Source organism: Vitis vinifera, chromosome 3, assembly GCF_030704535.1.
Source record: "Vitis vinifera cultivar Pinot Noir 40024 chromosome 3, ASM3070453v1".
Lineage (NCBI taxonomy): Eukaryota > Viridiplantae > Streptophyta > Magnoliopsida > Vitales > Vitaceae > Vitis > Vitis vinifera.
Genome location: NC_081807.1, coordinates 9,477,257 through 9,493,082, shown reverse-complemented (window position 1 = coordinate 9,493,082; position 15,826 = coordinate 9,477,257). Strand labels below are relative to the sequence as shown.

Genomic DNA, 15,826 nt, shown 5'->3' with positions numbered 1-15,826 from the left:
AAATATAAATGATAAAAATAAAGAAAAAATATATATTTTTGTCTTTGTATTAATCATAAACTTTCTACTAATATATAAACTTTTGAATCTTTTACTCCAATTATAGCATTAAAGCATTATTCTCCCTAAATTATGTCACATTTTAAAAAAAAAATTATAAAAAAAAAATAGAATAAGTGTATTTTACCCATTATATTAAAAGAATGGTAATTAATTTCCTTCTATAAATGAGGTATATTTTAATAACTTTAAATTTTAAAAAATGTAGAATTAGTTACAATCTTTCAAATATCCTTATTTTATAATTCCCAAATTTCCCTCCTTGTTATATGAATGAAATATGCATAGTTCATTATGGTGGCAATTTTTGCAAGAGAAAAATATTTCGTTTTGAGAAATTTTATATAACCCTTCATTTATCACCATGTCATATCATGAACAAATCAAGAGGAAAAAATGAAAGATATGTATATAAGTATTTTTATAAATTTTATATAACAAAATATTCAAGCCAAAGTGATCAATTGTTTGATAATAATAAAGAATAAATCATCCTGACAATAATATATTATAACATATTATTCTAAAATTAATTAAAATTACACTACTCTTTTTTATAAATTATTAATTTATAACTAATGACAATTTTGATATACTTATTATTTTAAAATAAAAATAAAAATTGCCATATAAAAATAGCACTTTTTATATAAAAAGTATAAATTTAATTTAGCTTTAAAAATTACTTTTAGAAATTTTAAAATTTGAGATGGTGAGAATTTTTTATGCCTCAATTTTCTTAAATAATTCTTAAAATCATTACTTTTTTAATTTAAGGTGGCCTTTTTTTAACTTAATTTTAAATAGAAATTAAAACTAAATAATAATTAATAGTATTAAGTATTAAGTTGATTGTTTTTTAATATTTTATTTTTATTAAATACTAAGAAATAAAATAAAATAAACCAATTGGATATTTTTAGTATTTAGAAAAAAACAAATATTTTGGATTTTCTTGTTCAGTAAAAAAAATAAGAAATAAGCAATAAATTAACAAATAAATAACCAATTATCTGAAATGAGAAATCAAAAAACATGTTAAATAGATAATAATAAAAATTATTGAATGTAACATCTTTTATATATCTTTCAACCCAGAAAAATTGAATAGATTTGAAGTGAATCAAGATATTTTTTTTCAAAAATTTTAAATTAATTTAATTTAATAAAAAGATAAAAAAAAAATTTGATTTTATTTAGGAATTAATATATATTTAATTTTAAATTTTATGATTTAATAATTATATTATAATATTAAATATTTTAAGCTTGAAATTATATAATACTAAGCTTTAAGCTTCAAATGGTGTCGTGGTGTAGTTGGTTATCACGTCAGTCTAACACACTGAAGGTCTCCGGTTCAAGTCCGGGCGACGCCATGAAATTTTTTGTTTTGTCTTTGGGACCTTTCCTCTTTAAACGACGTCGTTACCAGTTCTCAACCCACCGCTAAAAAACGGCGTGATAATTCCACGTCACCTGCATTCCTCTCACCAACGAAGCCCAGCCAATCGTCTTCATCTCTGATATCATTTTGTCCACTCCCATTGGGCCAAATCTTTCCACGTCAGCCACAACCGCCCGCTACAACAAACAAAGAAACCCAACGTCCAAGAGCCAACGAAGTCCAGGCTGTCCAGCCAATCGTCTTCATCTCTGATATCATTTTGTCCACTCCCATTGGTCCAAATTCTTCCACGTCAGAAACAACCGCCCCCCTCAACAAACAAAGAAACCCAACGTCCAAGATTCCAGGACTTTCCTCCGTGTGTTTTCCTAATTCTCTCTCTCTTTTTTTTTTTCTTGTTTCTCTCTACAATCCATCCTCCTTTCTCCCGACTACAATCTGCGATATGGCTCCCCAAACCCTAATTTTCTTTCTGCTCTCTCTCATGGTTTTTTCATCCTCAACCAAGGCCTTGATTTCGTCTCAAGATTTCAATCCCCCCTCCCCCAAAGCCTTTTCTGTAAGCGGCAATTCCGATTTTATGTTTTTCTTCAATTTTCTCAGCACCCAAACAGCTAAATTTGTAATTTTGTGTTGGATTTGATTTGGATTTTGGCTTTCTTCTTTATGTTTTTAGGATTTGAAGGACGCGATTGTGAAGGGGCTAGGGTTTCAGTCGGAGGATTTGAAGGTATCGGGGTTCGATCTAAGAGACGCGTTGGTGGGGCATTCGGTGGCGTACGAGTTCAATGTTGAGATTGATAACAAGGTTCTTCCGATTAAGCTTCTTGAGGATGTGAACCGCTGGGAGTACGTGGATTTGCCGATATTTCGTGTGGATCAGGACAACGAAAATGGCTTGGTCCCGAGGAAATCGGAGAAAAGATTGCCGGTTTTGGCCCCGTTTCAGTTGGCCGGACCCATGGAGCTCTGGATTCAAGATGCCAAGGATATGCGGATTTCGCTGCCGGTAAAGTTTTTTTTAATATGGACTAAGATATGTTAAATTTTATCTCTAAAAATCATTAAGAGACGATTAATACTCTGTTTGGAATAAAGAAAGAATTGAAACGAAAAGAAACTTGTGCATAATTTGAGCATGAATTCACCTGAATGGTAAGGAAGTTGAAATTTCTAGTGTTAATTTGAAATATATCAACTCTTGCCAGAGTTTGAACATGTATTCAAATATCTTCATGTCAAGTTTTGAACACTGGGATTTGCAAATTTCAATTTGGCTGTTTTCCTTTTCCTCCAAATTATTCATTTGTTGGGATATTGTGAGGTTTAGGATAATTATTTGGAAATAAATTATTCATTTATTGGGATATTGTGAAGTTTAGGATAATCTCATCACACTGCAGACAATGATTTTTGTATGAAATTATAAAAACCATTAGCAAAAAATTGACACCCTTTTTAAAACCCAAAGCCTGAAAGGGAGAAATGTTTGACACTGCAAAGAGTTTCAACTTGAATGAATCCAGACAAATTTGGAAAAATTTTAAGTCTTTGTTTGAATTTCAACTTAATTTTATCATACCTGTGTGGGATTTAGATCTGTATGCAAATCCCTTCAAATCTTCCCGATTTCCTTCCATTATGGATTTTAAAGGTTCAAACATTAGAATTGGCAAATTTCAATTGAATTATTTCTGAACATTGTAATATTTTAGTCAAACATTTCAGGAAATGAGAATACTACATGATTGACCTAATATTGCTGCATTGATTATTCATTTTGTTTGTTCCTCTGTTTTTGTAGCATGATGTGGATGCCGGTGAGCTAAAGAAAGTAATATTAGCAGACGGTGCTGTGGTAACTGTCAAGGGTGCTAGATCTGTTAGCCTCCGCCACCCAATTGATCTCCCACTTCCTTTCAACAGAAGCAATAATGGTTTTGCCTCGGGAATCCTAGCTCTGGCTGAACGTCTTCGCCATGCTGCTCGTACTCAAGGGGAGCCACTCCTTTCTCTCCGCATTGTTGGCCCAACCTCCCTCACATCTCCCTCCCCATCAGCATCATCATCTTCCAGTAACAGGCTCAAACTTAAACGCCTGGCACCTGGCCTCGTGGAACTATCACTACCCTCAAAAGCCAGTACCATTGAAACCCTCCCAGCAGTTGATCTCCAAGAAGAAGCCACTGCCCTTCTGACTCCAGTTCAGTTCACTACAATGTGGCCTCTGGCTTTCATAAACGGCTCCAACTCTAATTTGCTTGGTTTTGAGGCTCTGCTCGCATCTTTGCTGGGTCCAAAGGCATCCAAGGAAGGCTCCTTCAGGCTGCTGAAGGCAGACGTCTCAGCTCAGACATTTGTGAAGATTGGCTTTGGGGTGGAGAAGAAGTTGAAAGAAGGAGATGGGTTCAATCTGGAGGGCTTGCCTGAGTGGAGGACAAAGCCCAAGGCAGTTACGATGCACTTTGAGGTGCTTGCTAAGGTTGAGGGCAATAAAGTTGTACCAGAGAGGATTGTTCCAGTTAACCCTGTTGTTGGGGAGGATACCGTGGCGCCCAATGTGCTCTCTGGCAATGCGACCATGTCCAAGATCCCTATCGTTCATGTTCCCTCTGACCCTTTCACCTTGTGATTTGTTGAATGGGTTGCTTTTGTTCAGATTAGCCAAGGAAATTGTAAAGATAAATTCTTTTCTTTTTTTTTCTTGAATGTATACCACACCCTCTCAGAAGGGTGTTTTTCTCTATATATAATATAATGACAATGAGTCATAATATAACTGAGGATGTGTCCTAAAACCATGAACCCATTTCTCAAATTCTGAGATATGAACCTTTTTCTCAAATTCTGAAAGTTGTTCTCAGTGGATGCAACTCAATGATATAAAAGGCCATGTTCCAAGCTAATGCGACTCTAGAATCAATCAAATCTAAAGGAGAATGCCCTATCGGGCTTTCACGCAGCAGGTTCGGAAGATCAGGCAGGCTTAACTGCCTAATTTTGCTTGGAGACTATTAACTTTCTTTTGGAATGGGATCCTCGTTTCTCATCTCATCATGAGTATGATGTTTTAGTGCATGGATGAACAGGTAGTTTCCTTTCTTTACTTGTTCATGAGATAACTCGGTTTGGATGTTTTTCCCCTCAAATATGGATCTTGGAACATCTTAAACATGGCTTTCTGGAGTTTGATCTTGATGGATGGTAATTTGCTGAGGTACTTTAAGATTCAGAATGTTTCAGAATTCATAATGCTACTCCTCTTAGAGCCTTATTTAGCTATTCAGATTGTTCCTTATCCTAACAATGAGTCTTGTGAACAATTTCATGCAAAATATGATATCAGCTGGCATTGCATGCTGGGAAGTTTCGATTCCACCCATTTTCATATACAAGAGACTAATAATTTTGAAAAAAAGGAGGTTGATACAAAAGCCAACTATGGGAGAGGTTAATGCGATCTACATACAGTATTCATTTCCTGATAAAGGAAATTCCCTTCGCAATGCTCCCGGCCAGCTCCTTCTTTGCTTTCTCCAACCCAACCCTGTTAAAACAGTCATCAAGTGAACAAACTGCATCTACTACTTCATACTTTTGCATTCCACAATGAAAGAATGAGACAATTTCAATATGGTTATTATATCATTGTTACCTCTCATACTCATTCAGAGGTCCAAGTTGGTAGATCTCCTCTGCTCCACTGCGGCCTAGTCGTACCTTGGTTGCAAAGAATGGAAGTTCTGTCACCTGTTATAAAAACTGCAACTTCATTACAAATTCAGGAAAGTTTTCCCAGAAAATAAAGTGGAGGATGGCACAAAAAAATAAAACAACCTGAGAAGCTACAAAAGTGCATTCCACGACCCCAGCATCTCCTCTCAGGCCCCTAAGGCATGCATCTGCAAATTTAACTGCTGCATATGCCTATGCATTTTGGTATTTTATTTTTTTTTAATTGCAAAGTACATGTACCGATCAGAATTAGAAGCTTTAGGATTTGTAATGAAGATCACAAATTGAAATAAACATCTGAGTAAATGAATAAGGCTAACCATGGACAGTGTTGCAGAGCCGGCCCCAGCTTTTGCCTGCAAACACCAATAATGATATTGATAATCTTAGCCCAAATATTTTGAAGCCACCAATACTGAGTCATCAGTATGGTGCCCAGATGTGGTAAACAACCAAGTCCATATGATGTGATGAACAAATAAGTTGAAACAGATAGACATTGTTCACTTAATAGACGGAAAATAGATAACAAGCATCCCAGCAAATAGTAGTACACTGGAAATTCAAGATATTATAAAAGGAATATCCAATAATTAGTAAGACTATAAGCCTAAATTGTATCAGATATTTGGATAGAACAAGGGTCACCAATCCAAGAAAATGAAATAAGCAAATTACCTCAACAACTTCTGTTCCACCATTCTGAATGCGATTTGTCAGGTACTGAGTTTCTTCTGGGGTGAAGGAACAAGGAGGCTTAACCTGCAGAGAATGATACCTAGTTGGCCACTTGTTTGAAAGCCATTTTTCTATATATAATATACTAGATTGCTCAAAGGCAGGGTTAGAAAGGTTGAAATGGAAGTATGCTCTGTTAGACCTGTGATAGAAGAGGCAAAATTGTCACCCCAGAATGACCTCCAACAACTGGGACATCAACTTCCCTAGGATCAAGTCCCAAAACCTCAGCCTGCAAGGAAAACAAATAAAAACCCAGTTTAAAATACTACTGTTAGAGCTGCCCTTACTTGATACTACACAAACTAGCATATATTTCGCTGTCAACAGTATCTTCAAGTATAATGAAACTGATAGAAACAAAAACCATGGAATCCTTGATATTGTTACATACCACAAAGGTGTTGGCCCTCACAACATCAAGCATTGTGACTCCCAGGAGTCGCTTTGGATCGTAAGTGCCGGCTTTCTTGAAAACCTCAGCTGCAATAGGAACTGTGGAGTTCACTGGGTTACTGATCAAGTTGACAATCGCATTGGGGCAGCACTTTGCAATCCCTTCACAAAGAGTCCTGACAATCCCAGCATTGATGTTGAAAAGATCATCCCTTGTCATTCCTGGCTTTCTTGGAACACCAGCAGGAATAATGACCAGGTCCATGCCTGTAAGAGCACTCTCAAGCTGTGGTTGCCCTAAAAAGCCCCTCACCTAGGAACCCCAAGATGGAATTTTAGTTGCAACATGGCTAATCATGAAGAGAAGATAAATTCCCCCATTTGGTTGCCAAGAAAATATAGGAAAAGATGAATCTTAAAAAACTAGAACAATGAACTCCATTCAACTGGGATTAGAACTATTAGGTTATGCTGAGCTTCTTATTTCTAAGAAACCAAACAGAAAACAGAAAACACAAGTTTTTTTATTTTTCCCAGAATTTGTCAGCAAACATATGGCAAGATACCATCAAATCCCAATTTTGACTAAAAAAATTCAGTTCACTTTCCAACACAGACAACAAATTTGTTAGTGAAGATGAAAAGAAGAATACCACAGCACCAGTGTCCATATGACTGATATCAGCAGTGACACCAGGGGCATTGACAACATCATAGAGATGGAGAACTGACACAAGTGGATTCATCTTCATCAGCATTGCAAGTGGCTGCCCAATGCCTCCTGCAGCACCCAGTATAGCTACTTTGAATCCTGGCGCTCCACCTTTCGCTCTGCAATTCGCCCGCCTCAATACCGAACTCTCCTCCATCTTTCATAGCATAATCAGCACAAAAATCAAACGTCAAAATCCACATACCCAGATTCATTCATCAAATGGAAGATAAGAATACAGGAAATTTCCATACAAAATCATCATTAACTGAAAAGAAAAGAGAAACCCAGATGGAAAACCTGGCGAACTGAAGGGTAGAGGTGAGCTGAGAGCCTTGCAATGCGCTGATTAGCCTCTGCAGTGGGCTGCATCTCTGAGTTGTTCCAAAGAGTTGAAGTGGGATGGTGTGTATAACAAAGAAGAATATATGTGATGAGTGAGTGGATTTAAAGAGAAAAGAGAAAGTGGAAATGGATAAATGAGAAGAATAATGGATGATATATTAATAGATTTGTGTGGCATATTTGTTTTATCCTATCTTCCCAAATGAATGTGGCTCTCAGAATTTTAATTGGCGACTCTCTATATGTCTCCCTCTGGGTTTGATGGTAGTTGCAGTTACATGCTTTGGGACCAATGGGGCTACACTCCCATCTTGGTGGATCATGGGCTTTTTCCTATGAGACTAGGCTTTGGTTAGGCCACTTGTAATATATCTTATTATAGGTCTTGCTTCTTAGCTATTTTTGGTTTGTAGAAATTTGGAGGAAAAGAAAATAAAAAAAAAATGTAAAAGAAAAAAATAAACAAATAAAAACTAAAATACATAATTTTCTAATTAAATTATATTTAATTTTCTTTCTCATTTTTTATTGTAAATCAAAATATGATAATTTTTTTTCCTTTATTTTTTCTTTTCTTAATACTGTCCAAATATAAAATTTGTATCTTTATATCATCAAAAAGTGCCTTCTAATAGAAACCAACATTCCTAAAATAAAGTCTTTTATATTTTGTATTTTGAGACCGATATCATTCTTTATACCTTTGTTCAATTGTTAGATGTAGGTGATGTTTATTTTCTTCATTTAAAATTTAAATAGACTTGAATTTGATTTAAATTTGGATAGAATTGGATTTCATTAAATCTTTAAGTTATTTGTTTGTTTTTAATTGATGTCCAAATTTTAGTTAAATGGTAAGGATTTGTTTGGATTCACTTCTTAATTTTGGTTTTTAAAGATAAAAATTTTTATATAAAAAGTAAAAAAAAAATCTTATATAAAAATTTCCATCCTTAAAAATTACCTATTTTTTTTTTAATACTTCTATTTTTTAAATTAAATTATTATTTTTTCAATGTCTCCTCTAAAAATTCATATATTTTATATACAAGTTAGTACTATTGTTTTTAAACAAGAAATATCCAAATAAACACAAAGTTATTATTTTTATTAAGTAAGAAATATAGTTAAGTATTAAATCTATTTATTTTATACAAAAAAAATATCTCTAAAATTAATTATTTTATTTCTTTTTCTTTTATATAATTTTGAAAACTAATAACTTGAAGAAAAAAAGGCAATTTAACATATTTCTAAATGTTTCAAAAAACCATAATTTGTTAAAATAATAAAAATTATTTAAAAACCAATTATGTAATTATTAGAAAAATTGGTAATTGGATAAAAATTTAAGATTTCCAATTATGTTTGCTCATTAAGAAAATATTTAAAAAAAAAAAAAAGTTAAAGTTCATTAACTTGTTTTTAAGTGGTGTATTTGAAGCAAAAAAAAAATATTTATTTATTTTTTTAGAAAACCTCCTACAATACTATAGAATTTTTCATTTTTATCTTATTTTAAATATGAATAAATTTAATTTTGCTTAACATCTGAACAGAAAATTAATGAAAAAAATGTCATTTACACTCTATATTTCATATAAAGATGAAACTTTTTGAATTTCCATTTTGGGCAAAATATCTAAAAATAAGACTCGAACTTAAAACAATCGATGGTTTTTTTTTTCTTATTTTAATAATAATACAACATTAATTTACACTTGACTATCTCAATTTTAATTCTATATTTGGTTGTGGGAAAGTGATGTTTTTATGAGCAATAGTAAAAAAGTCGAAATGTAAAAAGAGAATGGTAGAAAAATTACACGGTGATTTATATTCTTCTGACGCAAAGTCAATATTATACTAAGTCTATACTTTCAACTCTAGTCTTTGAATTTTACATTTGAATTATTAGTTACAAGGAACTTTCAAAAATTCTCAAGAGATACTTCATTTTTGAACAATTTTTCATGTGACATTCGACATCTAAGAATTTCTAGTGTTTTATGAGACTTAGGTAGTGTTTGTTTTTTGAATATTTAACTTTTTTTATTCAACTAAAAATAACTTATTGATATCAATTAACATAATTAAACTGAACCTATTAATAACAAGTTTACTTTAATTATATTAGTTTGTATCAACAAGTTATTTTTAGGTTAATATAAAAAATCAAAATATTTAATTTTTGTTATTCAACCAAAAAAGTAAACGTCACGTTAAATTCTCCTTTTATAAGGATACAATGAGTAAATTTATTGAATGGAATTTCTTGTTTACAATTTTGGCTTAAAGAATACAAGAATATTAGCAACAAAATTGCACTAAATGATATGCAAGAATTTGGCTCAAAGTGCCCTCAAGACTCAAATGAATATTTCAATAAAGCTTTGGAATTCTCCTCTCATCAATACTTGAAGCATGGAACCTTTAAATAGGAGTTAGAGGGCCAACATAGCCATTAGGTTCAACTAGGATAGGGAACGGGTTACATACTCTTAACAGTCAAAGCTAACCCTTTCATTCTAAATTAAAGAATTCAGAATTAATCAAATCTCCCCAAATATGATTCTAACATATGATTAGTCAGTTAACCACTGAGCCACTGAGGAACAACGGGAGATTAGATCTCATAAAGTTTCATTCCCATTCTCAACCCATGATCAATATGAGCTCGAAGCTTCCTTCGTAACTCCTGAAACTTCTTTGTAGAGGCTCCGTTCCATGCCTCATTTCATTGGGAACCTCAAAGTGGCTCTATTTCATTATATTTCATCCTGTGAAACCAAGGTTTAGTTAATCTCGATTTTGATGATAACAAAATAAGGTTTAGAACTAATGATTATATTTCAAGTGTGATTAGGCAAGATGATTTCCAAAGTGGCAATCACAAAGACAAATCAAGCCAAGGAAAAATCATAAAGAAGAAGACCACATCAAAGAGAAGTGTTTTTCAAGACCCAAGCTTCATAAGATCTCTTTGTAAAGTTGTTGGTGCATTTGGATTTTTATGCATTACATTATTTACTTATGCACAAAAATCATCCAAGAGTTATTTTGTTTTAAATATTTTAAAAATTTGATGATTTTATGTTTTCAACTAAAACCTTGTGTCAAATGTTTTTCAAACTTGTTTAAAAAGTTTTAAATTGAAAAAGTTGATTGTTGAGCCAAAAAACGGCTCAACTAGTTGAATCAGATGAAGAACCGGTCGACCCCTAGCTCAACCGGTCTAGGTCTAGGGCGACCCCCAACTCAACTGATTGAGGTCTGGGTCGACCCCCAGCTCAACTGGTCTAGGTCTAGGTCGACCCCCAACTCAACTGATTGAGGTCTGGGTCGACCCCCAGCTCAACTGGTCAAGGTCCGGGTCGACCCCCAGTTCAACCAATCGAGGGTGCAAAAAACTTTTTCTTTCTTCTAAAACGGTTGTTCAACTGGTCAAGGTTGAGCCTCAACCAGTTGAAGTCCGGTCGAGGTCCAGTTGAGGTCCAATGGTCACCTGTCAAGTATTAAATGCTAACGGCTAGTCAACCAATCGACCCCCAACTCGACCGATCGAACCCCCAACGGCTAGTTTGACTTTTTTCTTCTATAAAAAGGTTCTAATCTTCATTGTTTCATGAGCTTAACCTTCCCAAACCTTTCTTGAATATATTTGAGCCTTGAAAGAGTGTTTTGAGTGTACCATTATTCTAAAACTTGCATATCTTTAATGCATCATTCAATCCTAGTTTTCTTGTATCATTTGAGCTTAAAGTTTTTGTACTACGATTTTGTGAGATCAATTATTTGTATATATTTGAGAGGAAGAAGTGTAGGGTATCACTTGAAGAGTTATTCAAGAGTGAGACATCTCTTGAGGTTTATAAAGAGTGCTTGGAGCCAAAAGTCCAAGAGGGTGGATTAGAACCATAATCCAATTGTATTGCTTGAAGGTTTGGTTTGGAAGCCTTAAATTAGTAGAACCTCAAGCTTCGGATTGAAGTTAGAGGAGAGTGGATGTAGGTCGGGTTGCGTCGAACCACTATAAAATCTTGTGTTTGCATTCTCTCTTCCCTACTCTTTTACTTTATATGCAATTGTCTTTATATTGTTTTGTTTATATACTTACATATAATTGTCTCTTGCATTCACATAGTTTAATTTTGAAAAAAAAGACCATCACCTTATTCACCTCCCCTTTAGGGTGATTATCATAGGTTGGATTAACCTAATTTTTCTAACACATCCATATCCCAATTCCATTCATTTAATATCCCTTAGGTGGTAGGAACGACAACAATAGATTGTTGAACCATTCGATTGAGGTCTTGTTTCAATTGGTGGCTTTTGGACCTTAGAGCACACAAGGCCCTTAAAACCACCATTGATCAATTCTCCAATGACTTGAGTTTTTATGAAAGTTTTTCAAGTTTGTGACACAAAAACCTTAGGAAAACTCAACTAAACAATTTTTTTTAACATTTTGGAAGCATATTTGAAGAAATATGATCATATTAGAATAGGTTTTTCCATAAAAATATTTTTATCCAAATTATGAAAATGTAAAACCAATTTAGTCACTTAGATGAATTCAAATTCTTAAATAAAAATGTGAAATGCAATCTTAACTTAATGTACCCATAACCTTATAATAAAAATCCTGAAGATTGATTTTGGTTAACCTTCTCTCCATTCTTTTTTATTTCCTTTTTTAATTTCATATAGTTTCATTTTTATGATTTAAAGGAAATTTTTTTAACTACTATACTTAAAAATAAATATTAAATCTAAACTTAGCTTTGTTATAATCTACCTTTTCTTAATTTTGTATTTTCTTTACACTAATATATTCATAAAATGCCCCACAAGTTACAATTTTGAAAAGATTCCAAAAAAAGGTGAATATTCAAGTGCTTGAACACAAAAATTTGAGTTTTGCTTGGAAATCATCATAAAATATTAATATTAGTCCAAATATATTCCAACTTTTGCATTTTTTTTATGTAGTTCAATAACTTCAAATGTCAAAAGAAATTTAGAAGCCATCATAGGGCTTTGAAATTATCATTTCATGGATGCTCATATTCTAAGTTATTTTTTTCCACCCATAAGCCTAAAAGGTGATATATTATTGTACTAATATATTTTATTAGGAGTTGTAGACTAATATTTAAGTTACCCATTTCAATGCCATAAGAAAAAAGTGGGAATAGAAAGTTGACTATTTTTGTTAAAGATTAAGGTGCAATACAATGAACCTCTTAAAAGTCCAAGTTGTCATGGCCCTTGTGACAAGTTTCTTCCTCTATTATTAGTGACCCATGAATCATTACAAAATTTTAAGTATGCCCTAGCTTCTTTTAATTTTCTATGGATTAAAATTTTAGAAAGATAATTAAGAGATTAAAATAACTTCAGAGAATGATAAAAGTTATGCTAACTTTGAATTAGATTCAATGGATGTTTGGCAAAATTTATTACTTATTACTTAATGACTTAAGTTGATTTTAAATTAAATTATTAACTTAAAATTTATTACGTATTTTTTACTTTAAGTATATTTAAGTTATCAAATTGATATATTTACTCTCATTAATTATAATTAATGTTTATTATCATTAGTTTTAACTAGTATTTTTTTTAATTAATAGGTTTTTTTATTAAATAAGTTAACTTTAAAATATTTATTATAAAAAAATAAGTTAACTATTTTAACTTAATATTTGAAATCATTTTTAATTTCAAGTTATGATATTAAATTATTTTATCAAACATATTTAATTTACTTATTGTTAAGTCATTAAATTGATTTATTAAACACACTTTTACATTTTTAATAAGTAATTTAAATACGACAATGAATGAGAAATGAGTTTGCCATACTACATCATGAAACTTTTAACTCCTAATTTCATTTTCGAAGTAAGTTGTACTAAGAAAAATTGAACATGTCAATTTATTAGGTAATAGAGATGTCACAATTTTCTAATTGGAAAGGTAGATTAGATATTAGTCACTGTCAAAAGAATCCACATCTAACAGAAAGAAAATTTTGTGTTCATACTTCAAAGTATGCATTACTTATTGTATGTGATTATTATTTCAAATAAATAGTTTGTTATATAATGTGGTGGTGAAGATTTGAAGAGATTCTTATTCCTTTAATATCAATATGATATAAAAATAAAGTTCACAGGCATCAATTATGCTTTTCTTAAGAGGAATTTAAAGATTGCATCATTAGTCTTTGGGATTCTTTTCCTCCAACCTTACTTATTTTGAAAGGAATATTGGTTGTTGAAAAGTCATGTGTCCCTTTCTATTAGTCTTCTTTGCACCATCTTATTAAACTTAATTGCCTTCATCTTAAGAGAAAAAAACAATTAGAAAAGAAAAAGTTGAATGGCATAAAATTTGATGAAGTCACTTTTGGGCCTTGGGTTGTTGTGGTGTTTGCTTGGATGGCTATATTGTCTTGTTTTAGGCATTGGGTTGTGTTCCAATCTTCTCTCAATTTAGTGGGTCGTTCTAATCTGCTCTATTTACTGGTGTTAAATATGTTATACAATAAGGACAACAATTTTTTAAAATAGAAAACTATTTTTATCCTAAGGAAAACAGTTTCCAATTTTGAACGATTTTATTTTATTTTATTTTAATGCTATTGACTTTTTGTGCCATTTGGGTTGTCCTGTTTATAAACCACATACCTAATCAAGTTGCCAATTATTACCACTTTTGTTTATTGATGCACTTGAAGTGTGCATCATCCAAGAAGCTACCAATTTCACTAGAGATACAAAATGCATTCAATCTGACAGGAGCTCTGATACTACTTTTCTCCTCCTTGACCATGCACATCTCCTAATTTCTTCTTTGCTATTTGTCCTCTTCCTTTTTGGCCATACTGTTGCAGTTATATGGTCGCGAAGACCATGTAGAGCTAGGATGGTAACAGGGCAAATTCGGGACGGATCGTGCCATCTCAACCTCGCCCCATTTATTCGAAACAATTCTCATCTCGTCCCATTTAAAAAATTAAACCGGGCAAGGTGGGGCGGGATGGGTATGATAAATTCTCGTACCCACCCTGTTTAACTTTTTTTGAATTTTAATTTTTTTTTAAAAAAATTATTTTTAAAATTTTTAATTATATTAAAATAAATATATTTTATAAATAATTAAATTATTATATTTTTTTATAACTTATTTTATTAAAAATATTTTATTATTATCTATATATTAAAAATAGTAAAATAAAAATTAAATTAAATTAAATTTTAATTTTAATTTTATATATAATTGGAGCGGGGTGGGGCAATACCCGAACCCATCCCGGGTTTTAAAAAAAAATTCTCAAACCCATCCCAAACCCGTTTATTAAAATTAAACCTCGTCCTATTAGGGATAGGATAGGACGGGTACCCGAAAAGATCTACCCCATTGTCATCCCTATGTAGAGCTAACTAGGATATTATTATTATTATTACACACACAAGCATATATTTTTAGTTTTATTTGTCCGAAATGTCCATAATTAATACATATGTATTTTGTAGTTTTAATTATTTGTACCTAAATTTCATTGGTTTGATATCATACAAACATTTTCGAGTTTTAAGGCATCATAAAGATATTATCAATCAGATGATATTCCATGTATATTTTTAAATCTTATTAATTTGTATTTAAATGTATCGATTTCATTTATGTATGTCATCATTCAATAACCTAAATCATCTAGATTTCGAGTGCCTATTCGATAGATTAATATTTTCTTAAGAAAAATTGATGAACAAAATTTTCTATTAAGTGAATTTTCGACAGAGTAATAGGTCACAATAATATAAGATTAATGATTTTTTATAAAGTGGTGGAGAGAAGGCGTGTGAGAAACACCTAGTGTGAACCAATTTTTTTTGGCTTTTCAACTGCCCAAGGCATTGTGGGCTTCGAGTGAACATACTGATGTGGCGACTCATGAGTAATGACTAATGAGAGCAACTTGAAAGGGAGGGGATGGGTACCTTTCCAGGAACCAGGACCTTTCTGACTGGTTTTGCTGAGCTGGGCATCAGTCAACCGCGGCGGCCACCACCCTCTCTCTGCTGTGGTTTCTTCGCAAGACGACATTCTTTTCCCACCGCACACCTTACTCGCTTTGACGAGCGCTCCCAATAGGCATCTTTATACCAATTTTCAACCCTCTCACATGCTACCCCTGCCGCCAACCACCTTTCACGCTTGAGTTTTTAGACATGTGTGACCATCGCAAAGGTTTTTCTAACATGCACGAAATTGTCTACTCATGAACCTATTTCTTCACATACGACAAATCATCTATTTCTATGTCTTCTCAATTGAAACCTTGATTTAAAAAAGCTTTTAAATAATTAAGAATTACTAAAATGATTACCCATTACACATGTCAATGACACACAGTA

General features: G+C 32.5%; 2 protein-coding genes and 1 non-coding gene across 3 annotated transcripts; 2 read left to right on the top strand and 1 right to left on the bottom strand.

The window, feature by feature from the left end:
* The first annotated feature begins 1,365 nt into the window (after positions 1-1,365).
* On the top strand, positions 1,366-1,439 carry TRNAV-AAC (transfer RNA valine (anticodon AAC)). Its single transcript has one exon. It is a non-coding gene; the product is annotated as a tRNA-Val (tRNA).
* Positions 1,440-1,695: 256 nt separating this feature from the next.
* LOC100260026 (protein TUNICAMYCIN INDUCED 1) lies at positions 1,696-4,247 on the top strand. The gene is made up of 3 exons (XM_019219051.2): positions 1,696-2,027; positions 2,145-2,477; positions 3,273-4,247. The coding sequence occupies exons 1-3, from the start codon at positions 1,914-1,916 to the stop codon at positions 4,098-4,100; spliced, it is 1,275 nt and encodes a 424-aa protein (XP_019074596.2). The 5' UTR covers positions 1,696-1,913; the 3' UTR covers positions 4,101-4,247.
* Positions 4,248-4,791: 544 nt separating this feature from the next.
* LOC100232924 (malate dehydrogenase, glyoxysomal) lies at positions 4,792-7,631 on the bottom strand. The gene is made up of 9 exons (XM_003631644.4): positions 7,350-7,631; positions 6,991-7,206; positions 6,336-6,650; positions 6,084-6,173; positions 5,882-5,965; positions 5,524-5,559; positions 5,306-5,395; positions 5,124-5,218; positions 4,792-5,015 (listed from the first exon to the last, which is right to left on the bottom strand). The coding sequence occupies exons 1-9, from the start codon at positions 7,419-7,421 to the stop codon at positions 4,943-4,945; spliced, it is 1,071 nt and encodes a 356-aa protein (XP_003631692.1). The 5' UTR covers positions 7,422-7,631; the 3' UTR covers positions 4,792-4,942.
* Between the last annotated feature and the right edge of the window lie 8,195 nt (positions 7,632-15,826).

Coding starts and splice junctions, on each gene's coding strand:
- LOC100260026 (XM_019219051.2), top strand. CDS start 1,914: ATGGCTCCCCAAACCCTAATTTTCTTTCTGCTCTCTCTCATGGTTTTT. Junction 2,028..2,144: donor CCTCCCCCAAAGCCTTTTCT/GTAAGCGGCAAT, acceptor TTATGTTTTTAG/GATTTGAAGGACGCGATTGT. Junction 2,478..3,272: donor ATATGCGGATTTCGCTGCCG/GTAAAGTTTTTT, acceptor CTGTTTTTGTAG/CATGATGTGGATGCCGGTGA.
- LOC100232924 (XM_003631644.4), bottom strand. CDS start 7,421: ATGCAGCCCACTGCAGAGGCTAATCAGCGCATTGCAAGGCTCTCAGCT. Junction 6,174..6,335: donor TGAGGGCCAACACCTTTGTG/GTATGTAACAAT, acceptor TTTTCCTTGCAG/GCTGAGGTTTTGGGACTTGA. Junction 5,966..6,083: donor TTTTGCCTCTTCTATCACAG/GTCTAACAGAGC, acceptor CATTCTCTGCAG/GTTAAGCCTCCTTGTTCCTT.